General features: G+C 37.3%; 1 protein-coding gene across 1 annotated transcript in view; it reads left to right on the forward strand.

Annotated features, from left to right (window-relative positions):
• The window catches only part of LOC113961508 (dihydropyrimidine dehydrogenase [NADP(+)]-like), a 47,247-nt gene that overhangs the window by 2,456 nt on the left and 23,855 nt on the right, over window positions 1-20,936 (forward strand). Inside the window, exon 2 of the mRNA XM_027671890.1 lies at window positions 18,774-18,884. Coding sequence (XP_027527691.1) covers window positions 18,774-18,884 — 111 coding nt within the window. The remainder of the gene's footprint in view (window positions 1-18,773; window positions 18,885-20,936) is intronic.

Below are 20,936 nucleotides of genomic sequence, written 5' to 3' on the forward strand. Positions count from 1 at the left end.
TTTAAACACTACAACTGCCACAAAAATAGCTCCCAAAATACCAAAACAAAACACCAACTCCCCCTCCCCTCAACTACTGCCAACCCCACAAACTCCAAACACTGCCTTTTTTTGAATACAGTCAACTGTCAAAATGTGCTGTTAATATTCCTTGGATGCAGATACTCTAAGCAAAAAGAAAGAAAGCCTGTTCAAAAATAGCTACATGTGAAAGTACCTACCTTGTATTTATGGTACAAGGACTTGCCTTGGATTTTTATTTATTACCCCTCTAAATCTTTATAAGAATTTTTGAAATCTACATTATGAGGAAAGCAGTCCCTTTCTAACTTGAATTGTGAAACTATGTGAAATGTACATGCAAGATCCAGAGAATGTTTACAGACTTCATGTAAACTTCCCAGTGATACTTTGGGAAAGAAAGTCTTTCTTTTTTCACCTTCCCTTTTGGTTTTACCTGATTCCTTCCTATCATTGTGTATAAGCCATATGTAATTATATCTATTGCAGTCTTCAGTTGGGAAGAATTGGGAGAAGAATAAACTTGACAAGTGAAACTTGCTTACCTTGCTGTCATAGTCCATGATGCGTAGCACCTGCTAAGTATATATTCCAGGGAATGAAGAACCATCACTTCTATCAAACCTGCTACTTCAAACAGTATAGAAACTGCAGGTTGTACAATAAGGCTTCCTTGAAGCTTATGAGCACTTCCCTAGTGGCCTTTACATGCAGCAGGAAGCACGAGAAGTTCTGTTTCCCTAACTGATCCTGGAACCGGGTGAGTCCTTTGAGTTCAAGTGTGCTGTCTGTACCCTTAGTGAGCTGCTCAAATAGCCTATAACCTCATTCCATATTCCACTAGGCACTGAGGACCTCCTGGAGCCTCCTGTGTCCTCACTAAGGACCCAGTGGGCACAGTCTGGTCCTTAAGAAACATTCCTCTGCACCCTGAAGTTAATGTTGTTTGTAAAGCTTTTGTTCACAATAGGCAATAGCAATTTTTTATACCTATGAATTACACCACCACAGAAATAAGAACACAGTGAACAAAAAGCACAGCAAATGTTAGATTTCTGAAGTAACACCAAACAAAGATGCTTGAATGAATTTTATAACTTCTACAATAAAAATATGTGACTTAAGAGCCATCTATACTGTCTGAAGCTAAATGAAAAGAAAGGTTGACACAGTTTATGGTGACAGTGTTCATTGTATTATAAGTGAAAGTGACACAAATTTACCCTGATAATTCTCAGGCAATTCCCAGATTGCAATTTCAGAACATGGCTCTATCCCTTCACACCTTTCACTTTATTCTCACTTCTGACATCAGTGCTGGGGTGGAAACAGCTGTGACAACATTCTAGGTACCCAGCTGCTGGTCCAACAGGGAATTACCCATCAACACCCAGCTCCCTTTTAAACATATGCAACAGATGATTCAGAAGGAAGGTGAGATCTGTGAAGTGCCAACATACTCTCTACCTCCTGTAAGAATGATAACACCGTTTTTCACACTAAGTTATGTTGGAGGGATGGGTTTTAATTTACTGTCAACGTTTCAGGTTTGTGACAGTGTGGCAAAGCATTTCTGTTCTGCTGGGAAGAAGCCCTTACCAATGAAGGCTGGGAGACCTACTCTCACTAGCTGTAGTCTGGATGGCAAAGAGTTATAAAGTGTTCACCACCCAAACATCACCGAATGAGATGACTAGAGAGACTGCAGGGAAAACTGGAATGCAGTCAGGAAAACACAGCACACAGAGACCAATACTCAATAATGTCATTCAAGAGTCTACTGAACCCTTCACAGTTTTGCCATTCATTAATTTCTGAGTACTTGATTTGGCAACGTTAATCCTTCAAATTCTCATGAAATGGATGAGAACAGTGAAAGACTGCAGGTAGAGAGGTATGTCGGAGAGCTAAGCTTGTTTTGCTCAAAGGGAGATGCAGGGCAGGGATTGAAAAATAAAAAGTACTGTTAAAACACAGGAAACCTTCAGCAAGATAGCAGGTAATTCTACTAGTCAGCATGGCTCACAAAACTGTCAGGCAAAAGTTATGTGAATAAATAGCTGAAGCAGCTTCATTTGATCTAGGCTAAACTTTTATTTTTAAAAGCCCCAATTATTACTGTGTCTCTCTCTGTTGTAGATACCTGTCAGTTGTTTGAAGTTCCATAATGAAGCTTTAATATGTAGAATGTTTTTATGCTGTTGCTTTATAGCTTGTTGTGATGATCAGATGGCTGTTCCAGATTGATGGCTGTGTCTTCCTAGGGTCATTTGACAAACAATCAGTGAGGAAACAAAGCTTCCTGTTTAGCTGTTTTTGTTTAATGAATTTCTCAAGCCTTTTCATTGTTTTAGAGGTTTTATTATAGTAAACCCTTAACTGAGTGGAACAGCAATTACAGCATGATTGCTAAGACCTCATGGAAGATTATGGACCACAATTACCACGTCTGTCTTAGAGGATTGAACAATGTGATTTACTCATCAGGTTAAAATTTGGTCTGGCAAGTAGGAAGGAAAGTCTTCTTTATGAAACATTTTATCTTTTTATGTTTTATGTGCAAATCCTGTTGATGCTCGAGTTATGTATGATCTTGCCTCCACTGCTGATAGTTTGCAAGGTTGTAGTGCTGAAGTTCAGTCAAGTCCTCCAAAATAATTACGTTGGAAAAAAAATTGACTCATGCTTTTCATTTTCCTTCAACCTTTGAGTTTCAATGTTACTTATGAGTTCAACTTCCAACTTTTTCCACATTCTTAGCGTTCTACTCTTTTTCTAAGAAGGTCTTTCAAATAAGAACTGCTATTCCCACCTCTTCTCATGGCTGGGACTTATGAGTAGTCGCTGCAGTTAGCAACTCTGAAAACGAGAAGGAACTGAAATTCATTTTCCTTTTACAGAAATGGATTTCGTGATGATTTTATGTTGTAGACCAATCTTGAATTTTATTCTTTCCTGTGCTTAGTGTTACATTTAAGAAAGTAACACTACATGTCTATATAGGAAGCTGAGATCCATAAAGCAGGATTTTACGCATCAGCTATGACAAGTGCAATGGTGCAGGGCAGTCATTTGAGATGCATTTGAAGGGGTGCAGTTTTAGCAGCAGGGCAGAATTTGCACAGTTTTCAGTGCATCCCAGAGAGGTGTGGCTGTATCTGATGGACTGCAATTTACTTGGATGCAAGATTGCTTAGCTCTCTCCAACCTACCAGCCAGTGTGCATGCATGGTGCAGTTTGTGCTACCCAAAGACACAAGCTGCTGCTTTTAAAATTAACACTTTTAAAAATTCCACTTTTTATCCTATCCTATACCATTTTTCCAGTGTCAGTAAAATGACCCAGGGAACACAAATGTAACTGGCACTGAGTTGGGAACACACTTCTATTTAAAATATTGAGAAAAGCTGAAATTCCTGGTGGCTGCAGACAAGCTGGATTGAATATGTCCTGTTTGTTCTGGCTATGCTAACCCTTTGACAGCACAGAGTTCAAATCAAAAACTGCTTTCTCTCCCTCCCTCGTTGCCTGGCAACCTCCCTCCTCTTATTAGCATATGATTTCTATTCCTTTTTTATTTCATCAGTACAGTGTTACACACTCTGCTCCCTGCCCTGTGCTGTTGCCTTTGAGAAGAGCAGGATTTGTGCCTTTATATAAGACTTCGGCAAGTATGTGATTTGGCAAAGAAATCAAACATTTGGGATTAGGAAACCCTTGGCCATAAATGCCTTATCAGAAGCTCAGAGGGTGGTGTTTGTGTGGGCATGTTTTTCAAAGTCTTTTCATTTTCATTTGCTGTCATTTTTTACAAAGGGCAGAATTCTTGCAGATCAGCACAGCATAAATCTCTGGCAACTTTACATGTACAGAGCATCAGTTTGTGAAATGTGCTAACAGAGATTGGCTACACAGATCTTGGGGGGCATTTTGTCCTCTTGGTCTGTATGCAGTTCAAATGCAAGGCCATAATTCAAAACATAAATTTTGAAAAAAGTCAGATATATCCAGGTCAAATTGTGATTGGGGAAGAAAGCAGCTAAAGAAGTAAGTGGAAGAATTTAACTAAATTATCTGGTTTTCTTCTCATAATAATGTTTCTTAAAAATAAGAACATTTTGCCTTTAAATTGGCCAGGTGTATTCTTTTATGAAATAATAGGTGATTCAGACACGGTTTTGGTTTAACTTTGACTTTTTTCTGCTCATAAACTCTTACAACTATGACAAAATACCCAATTTTTTTTGTTGTTGCGTATGACAAAGAACATGGGATTCAAGTGGGCAAACTTTTAAAAATACGATCAGAAAAAAACCCAAGAGTAACAATGAAAATTAGAAGGCACAGTGAGGAGGAAATACCAAAGCAAGTACATTTGGGGACTATTTAGATCAAGATATGTAAAGGAGTTTTTTCTTAATATTATCCAAATCGTAAATTACTAATGAAATAACCTACTTTTCCAACATCTTTGTTTTCCTATGCTGCAGACTGAGTTTGGCAATTTCACTTTGTTCCTCTGTCAAAATGCTTATACCTTCCTATGAAACATCTGGGTTCTTACCGTGGTCATAGATGCCTCCCTAAGCCAATGAGGAATTTTGAGTGTTTTTAGGTCTTGCAGGGACTTCACCATTTGAAATTAGAGCAAGCCCACCTATAAAAGTATTTTGTTTTTAATAATTCTACTATTTATACATGTTGTTTCAGAAAACATTATTAGTATGATAAATATTAATATATGTGATGACCATATTTTATTTGCAAATTTCAAGTGATAAACACAATGAAGTCCTTGAAATGCCAAACCTTTCGTCTCTGCTTAAGCCAAGGTTCAATTTTATTCTGAGTATGACATTTGCTGCCTGAAGTGTTACAAGTGACTTGACCTTAAAATTACGTTTATTTTAGTTCATTGAAATGGTTGGCCTTTCCAGTTCAACTTGACACCAACAGTGCAAATGGGAGAAGGGAGACATGCTTGCCCGTGACTCTATTTGGAAGCAAATTAAAAAGGTATCTAGGCGATGAATCTAAATATTTCCATTTAGATGGGATGTTAGTCATCAGTTAAAGGCAATCATGGTGCATTCTGACATTTTAATTTCGGGTTCAAAAACAATTATATATGTAATTAAGAAGAGAAGTGTCCAGGCAGCCAAACTGTCTGATTCACACATCTTGTTGTTGGTGTGTGTGGTTTTTTTAATAGATATACCTGTACACACCACTTTGAGACTGTAGAAATGAGGTGAAAAAATTGAAAGCTGCTTTGAAAGTTTGATGTTAGTTAATATGTTCTTCCTAAGGATGCTCTTCTTTCAATTATTAGTCATACATGCAATATCATTAGGTTTATGCTTATTATGGAGATTGGACTCTGTGCCATTTTCAGATAGGTTGTTGTGGTACCTAGTTTATTTATTAATATATTGCTGCACAATTGCCTTGGTTCTTTGTTGTGATTTTGTTAACTGTGCTCTGAAAGGCCTTATTTAAACTGAAACTTCTGTTGGAATGAGCTGTCCTGGCCAAGGTCTCTTCAGTCAATGAAACATTTGACCAATGTGGAGAGAATGGAGCAGGCTGCTGTGTAGGAGATGCATCACTGAAAATTGGGCTGCTGTTTCCTGAGATGGGGTTGTTGTGTTGTGCTGTACAGTCTGCATGGAGCTGCCTACCCAGCCTTGAGAGAGGACCTTTTACTGCCCAATCACATACCTGTCAGTTGATTGAGGAATGATAGTGTTGTGCTCTGAAGGGAGCCCTTTGCAGTCTTGAGATGAAAGGACAGAAGGCAGGACGTGTGCTTGTGGGTGAGGAGAAAAGTGCTGATAAATATGTGCAGGGATCTAGAGGGAAGGAGGAATAAAATATGCAAAGCAAGCTATTGCCGAGTTGAATAATCACAGCATTTTTCTGTACAGCCATTGCACTGTTAACATCTATACTAGCATCTTGCTCATTATAAAATACTAGCATCTTGCTCATTATAAAATACTAGCATCTTGCTCATTATAAAATACTTGGTTTTGCCTTGATTGTGAAGGGCATTCTGTTGAAACCCAACTCTATTCTACTTTTAACAATAAGCTGACTAGTCTTCCATCCAGGCATGTCTAGCATGCATGCAAAACTCCAGAATTCATTTGTGAATGTAGGTAGAAGTGTTAGAATAGGTTATTAAGAACGTAGCCCCATAATGTGAGTAAAGAAGATTGAAAGTATAAAGAGAGGTTTTACACCTGGAAGTTATTATAGTTATTTAGATTGAGCGAGAATAATAACCAATTGTTTTCTAAGATGTATGACACATTTATGAAAAACCTTGAAGGATAAATGGATCTTTTTAGTATGCTACTTCCACAAAGGACTCTATGAATAAAATAATAGTGAGAGAACTCTCAGTGGATGCTGAATACTGCTAATTGATGAAATTATTACTTATTACACTGCAACTGAACTCTGCTTAGAAACACTATTTTCAGTATGATTTTTTGAAAATGACAGCTGAAATGTGAGAGGCTTTGTATTGAAAGTGAATAGTGATAATTTCTTGATATCTTTGAAATGAAGGATATTTCAATGACAGTTAAAACCGAGAAAAGTGTTTTGTTTTTTTTTTTTGTAAGTGCTCAGATAATGCAATATCGCTATGGAAATAAAATGAACTTTTCTGAAATCAATAAAGTAGACTTAATGTGGATTTATGAGGCATTTAAAAAATAACTTTAAATATTCTATTTATAATAAAGCAGTCAATTATTTGTGTCAGCAGTTTTCATATTATGTCACATGTTAAGATTAAAAATGAGGTTTGTGAGATAGGGTGTAGCCTTCACATTAAGGAAAACTCTTAATTCTAAATTAAATCAGTATTGAAGAAGTAGTCAGTGATTTACTGCTCAGTGCAAAAATCGGAATGAGTACCAGATTTGCCTTTGGTTTAGTATTGATGAAATTAAAGCCTGCTGTCCTTCTTAGTGTGTCTAGTTAGGTCTATATACTAACTCTTAGGACTATAATCCATAATTGGTGTGAGGATGTGTGCTCAAAATACCACGTGTAGTGTAATATTTTGGAATATAATTACAGGTGAATACGAGAGCTGATTTTAGCCTTAACAAGTCTGTTCATCAGTCCTAGAGGTACACTACTCTACTAATCTTGACAGTCTTCAGAATCAGAGGAAAAAAGTAGGCTTGTGCAAATTCACACACACGCTTGAATGTGTGCATGCGCGTGTGTGCTGATAACAGGAACACAAGATGGGATAAGAGACGTGGTTCCCAGAATTATTCTGCTTCCATTTTAAAGCTGTGTTTGATATTGCCCTTTTTTCAGCCCAAATTGAAAATGCAAAATTTATAAGATTTTAGTTAGCTCAAACGTAGCTTTTCAAAACAGATGGAAGTGAGAAAGCGACAAAAGAATTGTGACGGAAAAAAAAAGCAAACAAGATAACCACAACAGAAGCTGTTCTAGAATACTGGTGATAAAATGGAGAAATGAAATGAATACAGAACAGAAAAAAATAAAAATACTGTCTCTTCTCAAAATATCTACAGTCGGGCTAAAATGTCAGCAGTAACCAATACTATTGACTGCTGAAGGGCCAGTTCTCTTTAGTTAGGATAGGATATGATAGGAAATAGTTTCCAGAAGACTGTAGAATAAGAACTGCTTCTTAAGTAAAGCAGAGTAGCTTGCATGCTGCTAAATCTTGGCACCAGGTGAGGAGATAAGATGAATTGATTTAGGAACACTAAGAAGTATTTAGCTCAAAAGCAAAGTTAGTTTTTAACTCCCAATATAATGTTCTCTGTGCACCTTATTAATGAGCCCTTCGTCGAAAGTACAGAAGCAGGCTTGAGAGTTGGGTCAAAATTCTTTTAGTGCTGGAGCAGTGTTTTATCATGTCTGTTCTCTGATTCACTTTTATCATCTCAGCTGAAGAGCTAATCAGTAGAATTTCATCCAGGTTTGCCATCCATCCTGTGCAGTGCAAGGCAGGAACATGGGGATGAAGGTCTTCTTGTTCCAGGGTGATTCCAGTAACAATTAGACGGTTATACAAAATGTTTGTTCTTGTAATTACTTGTGATGGCTTCCTGCTCTTTCTCACTGTTTCAAATGGAAGCTAGGGAACTCATGCATTTGAATGGAGATAAGTGTTTAAACTTGGGGAGTTTCAGGCTGAGAACCATCATCCTGGAGGCATGCCTGTGAGAGGCTGCCAGTTGATGTGTAAGTCCAGGAGGGTGAGAAAGAACAACTGTTGTGGTTGTGTTCTTGTCTGGTTGGTGTTTTGTCACACTCAGCTAGTGTGCCCTGCTTGGCATACTGGCAGCTGTGAATCCCTTCCTCAGGTGCTGTGAGAAGCTTAATTAGGCATATAACTTTGACTTCTGGTGTTAATCACCTCCCTTGCTTACAAAACTCACCTGTCTGTGAAGGTAGGCCTTTGCTCAGCAAAAAGGGAGCAAACAATAGCTAAAAGAAGAGCTGACCTAAAGTCAAGTGGAAGAGGCTCAACATGACTTGGCAATGTGTGCCTGCAGCCCAGAAAGCCAACCTTATCCTGGGCTGCATCAAAAGAAGCGTGGCCAGCAGGTCAGAAGAGGGGATTCTTCTGCTCTACTCTGCCCTTGTGAGACCCCACTGGAGTACCACATCCAGCTCTGGGTTCCCCAGCATAAAAAGGATGTGTACCTGTTATAGTGAGTCCAAGGGAGAGCCAGAAAAATGATAAGAGGGCTGGAGGACCTTTCCTATGAAGACAGGCTGAGAGAGTTGGGGTTGTTCAGAACAGAAGGCTCAGGAGAGACCTTAAAGCAGCTTTCTGGTACTTAAAGGGGGCCTACAAGAAAGCTGGAGAGGGACTTATTTTTACAAGGACATGTAGGGGTGGTAGGACAAGGGGGTTTTGCTTTAAAGTGAAAGCGGGGTAGGTTTAGATCAGATATTAGGAAGAAATTCTGTACTGTGAGGGAGGTGAGGCACTGGAACAGGTTTCCCAGAGAAGTTGTGGATGCCCCATCCCTGGAAATGTTCAAGATTGGGTTGGATGGGGCTCTGAGCAACCTGGTCTAATGGAAGGTGTCGCTACCCATGGCAGGGGGTTGGAACAAGATGGTCTTTAATGTCCCTTCCAACCCAGACCATTCTATGATTCTATGAGGTAGAGACTAAATCCACATTTCTGAAGCCATCCTGCTCTGAGGAGCAGGAAAATAATTAAAGCACTTATAGAACAGTTACCTGGATACTCCTCCTTTCCGTCATTTCTAAATAACATTACTTCTGTTACCCTGCAGTATGTACTCCTGCTCATACCAAACCACAAACAAAGGAATGCTGATCTGAGACAAGTGTTTGTTAATATTTCAATCCTAATTGAATGACAGCTTTGTGATCTTGTAGTCTAGGAAAGAAAGCTTTGACCTGTCATCAAGATGGGAATTTTATTTTTTTTAAAGTCCAATACTTTAATTTTCATGCTTGAAATCCACAGCTTCAGAATCATTACAGTATTTTTATAGGAGAAATACTTCACTATAATTTTAGAAAACCTTAAAAATGATAAAAATACTAGTTCTTCCCTGTATAGAGAACTCACAGCAGAGATGCAATTTTGCTTAATAAGTAAAAGAGTTGGAAAATAATGCAACTACATATAACACCCTTTATAAAGTATTTTAAAAATAAGTTTTCTGGTATAAGCATGGGACAAAGTATGATAGATCAGAATCCAAATGTTTACTGGCTTGTTTTTAGACTGGAAAGCCCAATCTGATTATCGCCTCTGCCTCCATCCCACACTTTCATCAGTATTTAATGTCAATAAGATTTAAAAATCAAAATTGTAAAACTGAAGAACTCCGAGGAATCCCTTTGTATTTCCTGTTGTCAATTTATGTTCCATTGTCATCTATAATGCATGTGATTCCCCACGTATTTACAGAATATCGCGTTTCTTTGCTTAAAGGTGTTAACATCGCTGTGTGCTTCTGCAAAAAAAGACAAAGATGTTTTAAAAGGAAAAGGGGAAACTGGCAACAGTTTCCTCTTGCCTTACTTGCATGGGCTGTCAAATTTTGTTGCTTGAAAATTGGCTGTGAGTTTTCTTTTTCTTTTTTTTTTTCCCCAATTATCAGGCATTTAATAATATTTTAAAATGTGACTTCACATATCAAACCGTTATTGTTTATAGTGTACAATTAACAAGTCCTTCACATTTCCGTTTTACTTCTAGATGCTGATTATTTTTTCCTTTTGATTAGAATGATCTGATGTATACACAAGATTACTAGAAAATCAGTAGTTCTATTGCCAGTTTTGTATTTTACCAAAGTATTTAACAGTTGCTACTGAAATTTTTATAGAAGTTTGGACACTAGTTGCACAAAGGTAAGTTTACTTATTACTTCTTCATGTTGCAACAGATTTAGAATGTCAGTACTGATAGATAGTTGGCATGTTCTTGGAACAAATGCAGACGTTCACATGTATTTCAAGCACTGAATGTACTAGATCTTTTGGATGTATATTGTCACTCTCATCCTTGAATTTCAAGTTCATTTATTGGACTTTGAAAATCACCTTTTAACGAAGTTCTCAGAACATTGCTTTGCTTAGCTAAAATTAGTTCCGCTGATTTTACCAATGATTAAACTTAGGCAGTAGTAACTTTGCTAATTTCTGTCTTGTGATCAAAATTTAGTAGAGCGTTCACCTGTCATGAGCTGACATGTCTCTAATGCAAGTTTGGTTTTGTTTAAGCAAACACCCGCAATTGAGGGTCCAGTTGGGAGGTTCAATTATGGGGATACAGTGGCCTATTTTTGGTTTTGGCACTAAGTTTATTTTCAAAGGCCAACTGAGCTTGCTTTCTTTTTCAGTCTTTTTGTCTTCTTGTAGAAAAATAGAAGTGAGGTGTAAATGTATGTATATGATAATGATCCTTTTTGCTGTAATCCTTTTGTTAAATGACTCTCTGTGTGAATGAGCAGTTACCAAATGACATATGTAATCCTCATGTAACAGAGCAATTTGATGTGCAAGCAGTCGAGACATGGATAAGTTTTATAGTGAGGAAACCAGAAACTACTGTTATGTCTGCGATACAAACCTAACACTTTCTGAAGCTTTAAGTTTTGATTTATAAAGAAGGATTATATTTTTGTTAGGAAGATGAAAAAAGGTAACTTTGGGCATAGTGGGTTTCACAGGCTGTGGAGACCATGCGTGTGCTTGCTTCTACCATAACAGCATTCATGAAGCTAAGAATCAAGACTGTGACAGGAGTTGCTCTAGGGTTTTTTTGTACTTAGCCAGTTGGTTGGATGGTTAAAAACTGTCCAGTTAAAGAGAAAAAATATTAAAATGTTAACTATGTGGAGAAGGATAGCTGCACCAAATGAAAACCTTCTACTGTAAATTAAGTAATATTTTAGATAACAAAATGAATACATAATAGTGAAAGCAACTTTGAGTAAATCTACAAGAGCTGTGCTCAGCCATGCCTTCTCTGAATTTGCTATATGGAGGCTAATATTTTTGGATGTGGTGTATTGTTTATAGTGTGAAAACATGATCTTATCACAGAGTAGGGAGAAGACTCAGAACTGATCTTTTGTTGTGGTGAAATTTGAGCCTGCTTTACGCTGTATGGTTTTGATGTATATGTGCTTGTGTGAAACACATGAATAATTCACTGAATACTAGTACTACTTGGGTACTTAAAGTAAAGCACCGGAGGGTGGGTATTCACTTTAGTTTTCCCTGTGAGGGTCAAGGCACTTGAGCAGAGATTAGTTGTGTCGAGGAGGTAGCATGCAGAGTTTCCAGCAGCGTAATTTACCACCCAGAGCTCTTCCCATAGAGGAGAGTGGTTGGTATCTAAGGGAAACAACTCTTCTTGTTTTTTATCTTAATAAACCTTTTAGAATTTACAGTAATACCTAGCACAAATGCATTGCTGAGTTAGAGAAATCAAGCTCTTAATCTGAAAGTTAAGGTATCAACAAGATTAGGTAAACCATGTTTAGGATTGTGTAATTTTGCTACTTTGTTAATCTGTAATGAATTAACTTTGCTTTTGTAACAGAAAGTGCCCTTTTGTTAACTGGTATCTAAGACTTTCCTGACTTTTGTGGGAGTGATTTAGAAAACTGCTCTTTTGATTAAGACTTAGAATTTACATACTGCAGGGAAATATGAGGACCATGAAAATCTGTAGTGGTAAAACCGTTTTGAAAATGCCATTTTTTAAGTATCTAGTAATGGATCTAGGACTACACCCCTAGGATACTGGCATGTTATGATGAGTAGGGTAAATAGTCTTACTCTCCCTAAATATTTGAGGCTTTGTAAGGAGTGCAAGAAACGGAAAAGGTGTTTGTTCTGATATAGTAGCAGTCTGTTTTATGGGGAAATGTAAAGCTATGGGGAAATGTAAAGAGGAAGATATAGTACTTAAGTGCTATGCTAAAGGCAGTGACCTGTCAGTGCACAGCCAGTGTATGCTTATCAAAAGATCATCCACTGGCCTTAGTTTTTGCACTTTTTTGAGATTCTGAGCTTGTGTGACTCAAAGAAGAAATTAGTCTTCTGATTAAAAGTTGAGTACTTTTCCAGGTATGTTTGAGCTCTCACTGCCCAAATGCACACCAGGAGTCAGGGTCAGACCTCAGTCCCTTGAGCCTGTTGGCTTCTCAGTCCCTGTCTCACAGGAGGCTGCAGTGCTACTGCTCTTTTAGCACTGGTTCATAGGCTGGTTGTCTATCCAAAGAAGTGGAGCCCTATCTTCCAACTTTCTGGACCTTGAGGACTCTGGTTTGTAGCTATCATTGTAGTGTAAAGTGCTGTTTCTCAGACATGGACAGAAAGGGCCACCTGGAGAATTTATCCTTATTGAAAGAGAAGAGGGTTGCACCTCGTCATACTGATATGCTGCAATAAAATGGGTTTGCAGTAAGCTTGTGACTTCACTCACACGTGCAACCATTTGTCTCAGTAACAGAAAATATATCTGGTAATACACTAAAATAATTCTTTGGGGGTTTCCCTTGGATTCTCCAAAGGCTGACCACACTGTTCCCCTGACATCTGCACTCATTTCACATTTCACTGAGCTTTCTCTGGCCTTTGTTGCCTCACAATTAAACCAGGCCTGAACTGCTGTGAAACCACAGTCTTTTCATCTTTTTGAAATTTTTGGATGAACTCCTAAGATACATTATCAGCCAGATTATATAAATTGTTTGTAAAGATTCTCTTCAGATCTTGAGTAAAGAAATACACATTTGACACAAGTCTCAATTTATGGGATATTCTGTCATACATAAGCATGGGGGAGAAATTCACAACATTTTCCCATATTCTTTCAATAATGAAATGTTGCATAAAGCTAGCTTCTGGAAGATTTGACACCATAATATTTAATTTTTAAGATCTTGTTTATCTTCTAATCTTACAAACTCTTCTATGACTAGAACTTGCTTTTGGTGATTTGGCAATGAAACTTTCACCAGTGATAGTTAGGGGCTTTATAGGCTGCATCTAACTGTTCGTGCTTCATGCAGCCTGCTGAGAGGCACAGTAGATGTAAAATATGAACTAGGCAATTCAAATTAGATATTAATAGAAGGAGTTCGTACCTTGGTCGTCTTTTTCTTCACTGACATGGTTTTTAAATACTGTTCATTATTCTGGGTCATCTAATCTTTTAAAAACAAATACTTCTATCTTGAGTTCTTTGGCCTTTGACTAAATAACAGTTATAAAATTAGTTTCATGTTTGGATATACTAGAAAATATCATCAGAAAAGCCCCAGGTACTTGTTTCTGTCAGTGAATTAACACTTGCATAGCTTTGAAATTAATTGTTTAGTGTGCTCATTACTCCTAGAAAAAATAAATATGTTCTCATTATGTTCACTTGGTGAACATATGTATCTTACACTACATTTAATGTTACTTGCTGTGAGGGAGATTACAACTCTTTTTAAGGAAATTGGGTAGATTAATGGAATGGGGTGGGTTAAATTGTTCACCACATGCATTCCCTAGCATGCCTAGGCTACTCCTGAATTTTAATTGATGTATATAAAAGAGCTTAGCTGAGGAGGCTCTATGAAGCAACTGTAGTAAATCAGGATATAACCTGTGTATTGCAGGGTTTGGGCTAGGTAAATGTGCTATATGCTAAAACAAAGAGAATAACACATGGTACCATATTTTATGCCCACAATCATAGTCTGCATGCACACAGTTGCATTTTCAGCAGGTCCATTGTGACTGTATGTGTAGTCATCTGTGGTGAACTTCAGCAGATGTTTTGGGGCTGTTAATAAGAAACTTCCCCAACAAGCTAGGGGAAGTGGGCAGAATCCATGAAACCAGCAAATTTTTACTTTATCTTGTTAAGAAGCTTACACAGTTCTAATGCCGCAACCTGTGACAGAGCCTGCAGGTAGATTTTTCTGATCCTTATTCTGACTTTGAATTACCAATAACAAAGATGAGGATTACTGGGGGCTAAATACTCCTGGTGCAACTCATTGGTTTCAGTAGGAGGCTTTCCAGAAGCAGAGGAATCTAAACTATTGAATTTTTTCCAAACTTACTGTTTTGAGTGAGGGTCAATGTCCACGTAAGCAGGACACCTGGATAAGATTGTTACTTTGGGGCAGAGAAAGAAAAAAAGAAAAAAAATCCAAAGATTTCACAACTCAGTGCTTTAAAGAAAAGCTTTCAAAATCTGATTTAGTGCTGTATATTTTACAAAGACAATGCTAGACTAGCAGGACTTTTTGAGGACTGCCTTGAAGTTACTGAAGTCCCACCTGTGATTTCAGTTGTACTCTTTTTCCTAACAGTGTGCCCTCTCTGCCTGCCTCCCCTGTCCCTCTTGGCTTTGGAGCATTCCCAATAAGCATAGTGCTTCCATAACTTTATATTTTATTTTGCTGAATATGCATTTAATTAAGAATCAGATTTAATTGCAATAGCTTCTTCTGATTTCAGGAAAAGGGTGGCTTTATGAGATGGGAATAAAACGTTGTGTGACACTTCTAATGAAATTAAAAGTGAAATGAAATGTCTTCACCAGAAATTTGCTGCATCACTGGGGAGCAAGTGCCAGACCTGCCCTGATTTAACCAAAAGTGCTGCATCAGAAACAGGACTCCCAACTGGAGGATGTATTCTATCCGAGTGACTGCTTTGAAATCACTTATGTGGAGTAATATTAATTCAAATTTTTTATAAATTACTCACTGTGATATAATGTGTTGTTTTAAAACTTTTACAGCCTTTTCATTAATAGATGATAGTGAAAATTAGAGCTAGTATTTTTTGTGCAGACTTGTTAATCATACAGTTTAAAGTAGAAGCTAAGCAATAAGCATCTAATGAATAGCTTATGGTAAGTTTATTCTCAGAAGCTGTGTTATTGTTGGCACAGATCAACATAACCATTTGTCACTAAATTCTCAAAATTTAAAAACTGTAGCTATGACTTATACATGCTAGTTGTTCTCTATGTACATTACATATGAGTAGTTTAATGCATTTTAGGATACTTGCAACCTTAATAGCTATTAGTCACATAATAATATAATATGTTCCCTTCCAAAAGAGAATGTATTCAGAAATCAAACCATTCTTCTATATTTTGTAGCTTATAATTGTTGTATTTCAAAAGACTTAAAGAAGTCATTGTTGTGGGTTGTTATTAAAGGAATTCCTTAAGGTAGTTGTATTTGAGGGACTCATCTGCAAAATATACTGGTTTACATTCTGTAGACAGGCCACTCAACTTTCTTCCCAAAGTGAAATCTTCAAAATAATCTATGGAGATAATGAAAGAAAGTATAATTCTTTGGTGGTGTGCATACTCATCTGCACTCTGCAAAGCTGCAGGTTTAGCTCTACTGTGCATGTGCAGCTGTGCCACGAGTCACAAACTCAACATGTGCATCTGTGTACCTACTCATAGCCCCATTTCTTTCTCCATCAACCTAAACAGATTTCTACACAAATACAGAAGCATTATGTTCTGATTTGCAGCCATTAATGATAATGGATTTATACCAACTTTATTTTTTATGAAATAAATGTGACCATTTATGTAAAACTGTAAAGATATAATTCACAGGTTCTGCATTACTATACAAATAGCATCTTCCTGTGAAATCCAAAGTTCAGAGTACTTTGAAAAGGGATGTATTATGTACTTGCATTCTCTGTTGAGGAACTTGAGTCTTGCCCTTTCAACATCTGGAGAGATCAACAGCTCATCTGGCAAGAATGAGAATTTATGTAGCAGAATAAGCATGGAATTCAGACAAGCAAGATTGCAGAACCCCAAATAATTCTTATCACCAGCAGCTCTCACCCTGCTCAGATGACCAGCGTGTTAGAGAGACTGGAGATCTCAGGATTCCTTTCCTGCATGTCCAGAGTGGTTTATTTTTGTGCAGACATTGTTATTTGCAGTACCGACTGTAGAACTTTCTTCTCAGTAATTTTTCTTCTTGGTGGCTGACTTATCTGCATTTATTTGTTAAATTTACTAAATGTCTGACTAGCCATAAGCTGTGAAAAACCAACCAGGGAACTGGAATGAATAGGAAGAAAACACCCTCATGGATTTTCATTTCTGACAGTTCAACAGACCCAGAAACATTTACATTACTTTCCCATCCAGGCAGTTAGCGTCTGAGTTGTTCTTAAACACCAGAGATCTCTAGCTAGAGCAGCTACTTTGGTCAGCAATCCAAGATTTAGGCAGGTAGTATATTATTTAGGTAGTGGGAATATAAGCAATTTTTACATTGTATATGTGATTTAGTATTTTCTGTGCCAGTTTTATTTCAGATTTAATTCTGGGACATGCTGTGCTACGTAGTCCTTTTGGATTTCTGCAACTGTTGCGCTTGGAGCCATGCTCCTGGTGCAGAATTCCAACAGGAGCAAACATATGGGGATTCTTCCGTCCTTGGCTTGCCCCGCCATTTGTTCCATGTTTTAAACCAACTGGTGCTGTACCCAGTGGAGTACATCTGTTACAGTTTATTGCTAGAAATTTGCAATTCATTTCAGTTTGCTAAAATAATTATAATATTCATGGCCAAGCATTAAGCAATTACAAAAGAGAGTAGACAAAATTTTGCTGAAGTTTGTGTGTGATTCAGAACCTACTGCCCGGTTTCTGTAATTTGGCCACTCAACAGTCAGATGTGCTCCAACAATTGAGTTTGATTATCCTGAGAAATTAAAGTATCAACTGAGATGCTGTAAATGACATCCCTTATGTGGATGTCCCTGCTCTGTTTTTATTAAGAGTGAAATAAATTGGCATAAACCACTACTGCCTGCATTTGGTTGCCCACATCTTGCCTGAGGTACTCAGCTGGGGAACACCTAGAAATGGAGCAGAGTCTTTACTGCTGGAATTGCAGAAGCACATCCAATAACACCCTTTAACTCTTTCTGAAAGTCAACAGCGTGTAGGCAGCTAAATAGTCTGTACCTTTTTGAATGTTGTATCCCACTTTTGTCTTTGTGCTTCAGGCAAGCTGGGAGTTAGTGCATTGGGCTGTGGTGTTGTTTGCAGGTAGAATTTTCAAGTAGGTGAGATTTCTGGTTTGTGGGAAAAATGGATTACCAATCAGTAAAGCATTAAATAGTTGGATAGAAAGTGACTCCTTCACATTTAAAATAAAAAGTCTCCATAAATGTCAGTACAATAAAATCTTAATACAACAGATTACTATTTCATCATTATCCTGATATAATGTTCATAACCCCATTGTACTCATCATGTTCAGTCTCCATTTCTCTAGGTCAGTCTTGCACATCTTTGACATATAGTAGCAGAATAACCACACCTGATTCACCACAGTGGAGACATATAGTGCTGAAGTCCATGTTTTTTGAAGGAAAACTTACAAAATTAATTCCAGGAGTTACAACCAACAATATGCCTGATTTGGTTCTCCCTCACAGACCTGAGTCTGGATCTGTCTCTTACGTGTCTTTCACACTCATCCCTTGAATTAAATGAGCTCAGTTTTGCTATGGAAACCTGTCACTTGCCTGATTGGAAAAAGAGCTTGGGTTCCAAAAAGTGGATTTAATTTGTTGAGTTACTCTAATACAGTGAAAGACACTAAAAACTTCATTCTGCCTGTTGTCAGATCATCACCATGACTTAAAAGTGTGGCTATATTTCCTGGATTTGTTTGTATCCTTGCAAATAAAAGCATTTTATGATAAATGAGTTAGCTCATCAGCTCACTAGGTGTAGAAACAAATTATTGTGCGGGGGAAGTTGGAGTTTATATTGAAATGATGAAACATTCAGAAATAAAACAGATCCTTTTTAATGTTTTTGCTTATCTTGCTTTACAAGTGTTACTTGGAGTGATATAATGAAGCAGAATTATGTGTTTCTATATGCTGTACATAAAAAATATCTGTGGGAATGGAAACCATTATTAAGGCCATTAAATATAATTTTGTTTTCTAGTAATCCTAGAAATGTCTTTAAATATTCATAATCTAAGTTGTGTGGACAATGCGAATCTAAACTAATTAGTATGGAGTTGGGCTATAATGTTAAATAATTGTGTTTTGGTTTTGCATAGCACTGTAAATAAGTGTGTAAGGTGTGATTTAGGAGGCTTTGAACTTCTATGGAAATTTTATCTATATTTCAATGTTTTCTACTCTCTTTCTACAGAACATTCTGGCTTTAAATCCCCGAAAACAGACACATGCAACTCTTCATTCAACTGCAGCCAAGAAGCAAGTAAAGAAGCAATGGAAAAGGAATTCTGACAAAAGCTGTTCGGTAAGAGCATGTTCATTACTGCATCTGGAACATGCAATAAATCATTAAGGCTGAAATCACAGTTGTGTGAGAGATAAATTGGAGTTTCTTGTGTTATTCAGTAGACAAATTTGGCTTCTAGTTTGCTCCTGTAGATAAAGTTACTTTGTGATGAGCTATCTGCTTTTCAGACCCTATTGCTGTCATCCTTTTTTCCTTTCTGATGATTTGGTAAGTCTTCAATGCAACTTTTTCACCTTTTTTTATGGAGTCTGGTCCGTCTCAAGTATCAGCTCCCAAGTCATGCGGAGCCCCTTAACTTCCCTGAGTAGCCAGCATCAGCTGCATCTTCTGCCACTTCCTCCTTTTTCTTCTGTTTTCCAAGAGTAGCACTGGACAGAGCAGCTCTTCACTATCCTTTCTGAGACTTTTAAAGGTGATTTTATTTTGCTACAGAAATAGGGGAACCTGTCATGTGTATCTATTTGATATATAAATAAATACATAAAGCTTGGATTAAAACATGGCTCTGGATTTTAAATTTTGTGCATTGTATTTTTCAGGAAATAGTTGATTTTAGAATAAATATTTTTTCATTATAAATTATTTCTGCCATTAGATATCATAATTTTCTCTCTAGGTATTTGAATTCCTAGTCTCACTGTGATATTTGTAAAATCCTGTTAGACTTTTGTCTCTTCGATCTCTCATCTGATTAGAAGGTCTGTAGTGTCTCCCTACAGATTGTGTTAGATAATCCTCTAAACTCAGGAATTTTTAAAAGTAGAGTACTACATCTGCAAACTATTTCCTTTATGGTTATAATGATACTGGTTATCTTTTCATAGTGTTGTCAAAACACCTTTTCCTGTTAAGCAGGAAAATTCAGATAGGAAATTGATATTTGTTTGTAATTAAAAGTATCCCACCCAATACCCAACAAAACACAAACCAAACCAGAAATGCCACAAAGTTCCTCAGTTTCTTAAAATCATGAAATCCAGTATGACTGACAAATATTTGCAGGGAGGAGCAATGCCATTTCAGCAATAGTCTTAGTATAGTTTCCTGGTTTTGGCACTGATTATAAGAATCTCTTTCTTATTATAGCTAATATTCCTATTTTCTTGTATTTATTGGCTTAGATAGTATTATAACAACTGGAAACTAATGTACAGGAAAAGCTTCTCTGTGTGAACAGGGATGATTATTTTGGGATGTCTGATGCCCATAACTGTCTGTTCCTGCTGCACAGATAGTTGAGCTGCTTAGCAAGTGGCTCCTGGACAGCTGCAGTTTACATCGTCATGTTTTCAGGTGACCTGAAATCAATACTGTGCTGCAAACTCCTCTGTTTTCAGAAACTGTTTGTTAGGAAGCTCAGGTATCCATGCAGCAGGGCAGCTGGGTATCTATGTAGTAACCTCATTAGCTGTTCCAATGGTAATTATCCTAGTTAGTTAAACTACAATGTATACACTTAACTAATGGGTGTGTTAATGCACATTTTCCAAATCGTTTAGGCTTTTAAATCACTCTTAGTAATCTCTAAGCTTTTCTCCACGTCAGCCTTGTTTGATTTTTGTATTCAGTTTAATTAAAAAGTGTTTGATATTTGAAGGTTTTGCTGTTATTTGTGAAAGTGCATAGTTTTCTAGAAACTGTCTCTCTTCCTGTCTTTCTGCTGTTAGCTGTATGTGTGTACCTCATAGTGTCTCAAATGTTCTTGGATCCCCAAGGCCTGAGCTTCTTGGGCTATGCAAACACCACTGATTTGGTATCATTGCTGGCTTGTGTGCCTTGTCTGGATTTTCACTTGAAAGAAATTCTGATCCTTGTCAAATATATCAGGATATTTCAGATTCTTTGGCATAGGTTTACAATCTAAGAAACAACTTGGTTCTATAGTTCTGCAATACTGCATGGAGATCTGTGCAGTTATTAGGACCCTGCACTGACAGAGATCTGCTCATGTGTTGCAGCTTACAGGATTAAGGGTTAGAAACAAACAGATGTGTACGTGGACAGATATAACTACCTTCATCATAGATAGTTCTTATACTGCATATTATG

This window comes from Neopelma chrysocephalum, unplaced genomic scaffold (genome assembly GCF_003984885.1).
Source record: "Neopelma chrysocephalum unplaced genomic scaffold, ASM398488v2 Primary Assembly neopelma1_97222, whole genome shotgun sequence".
Lineage (NCBI taxonomy): Eukaryota > Metazoa > Chordata > Aves > Passeriformes > Pipridae > Neopelma > Neopelma chrysocephalum.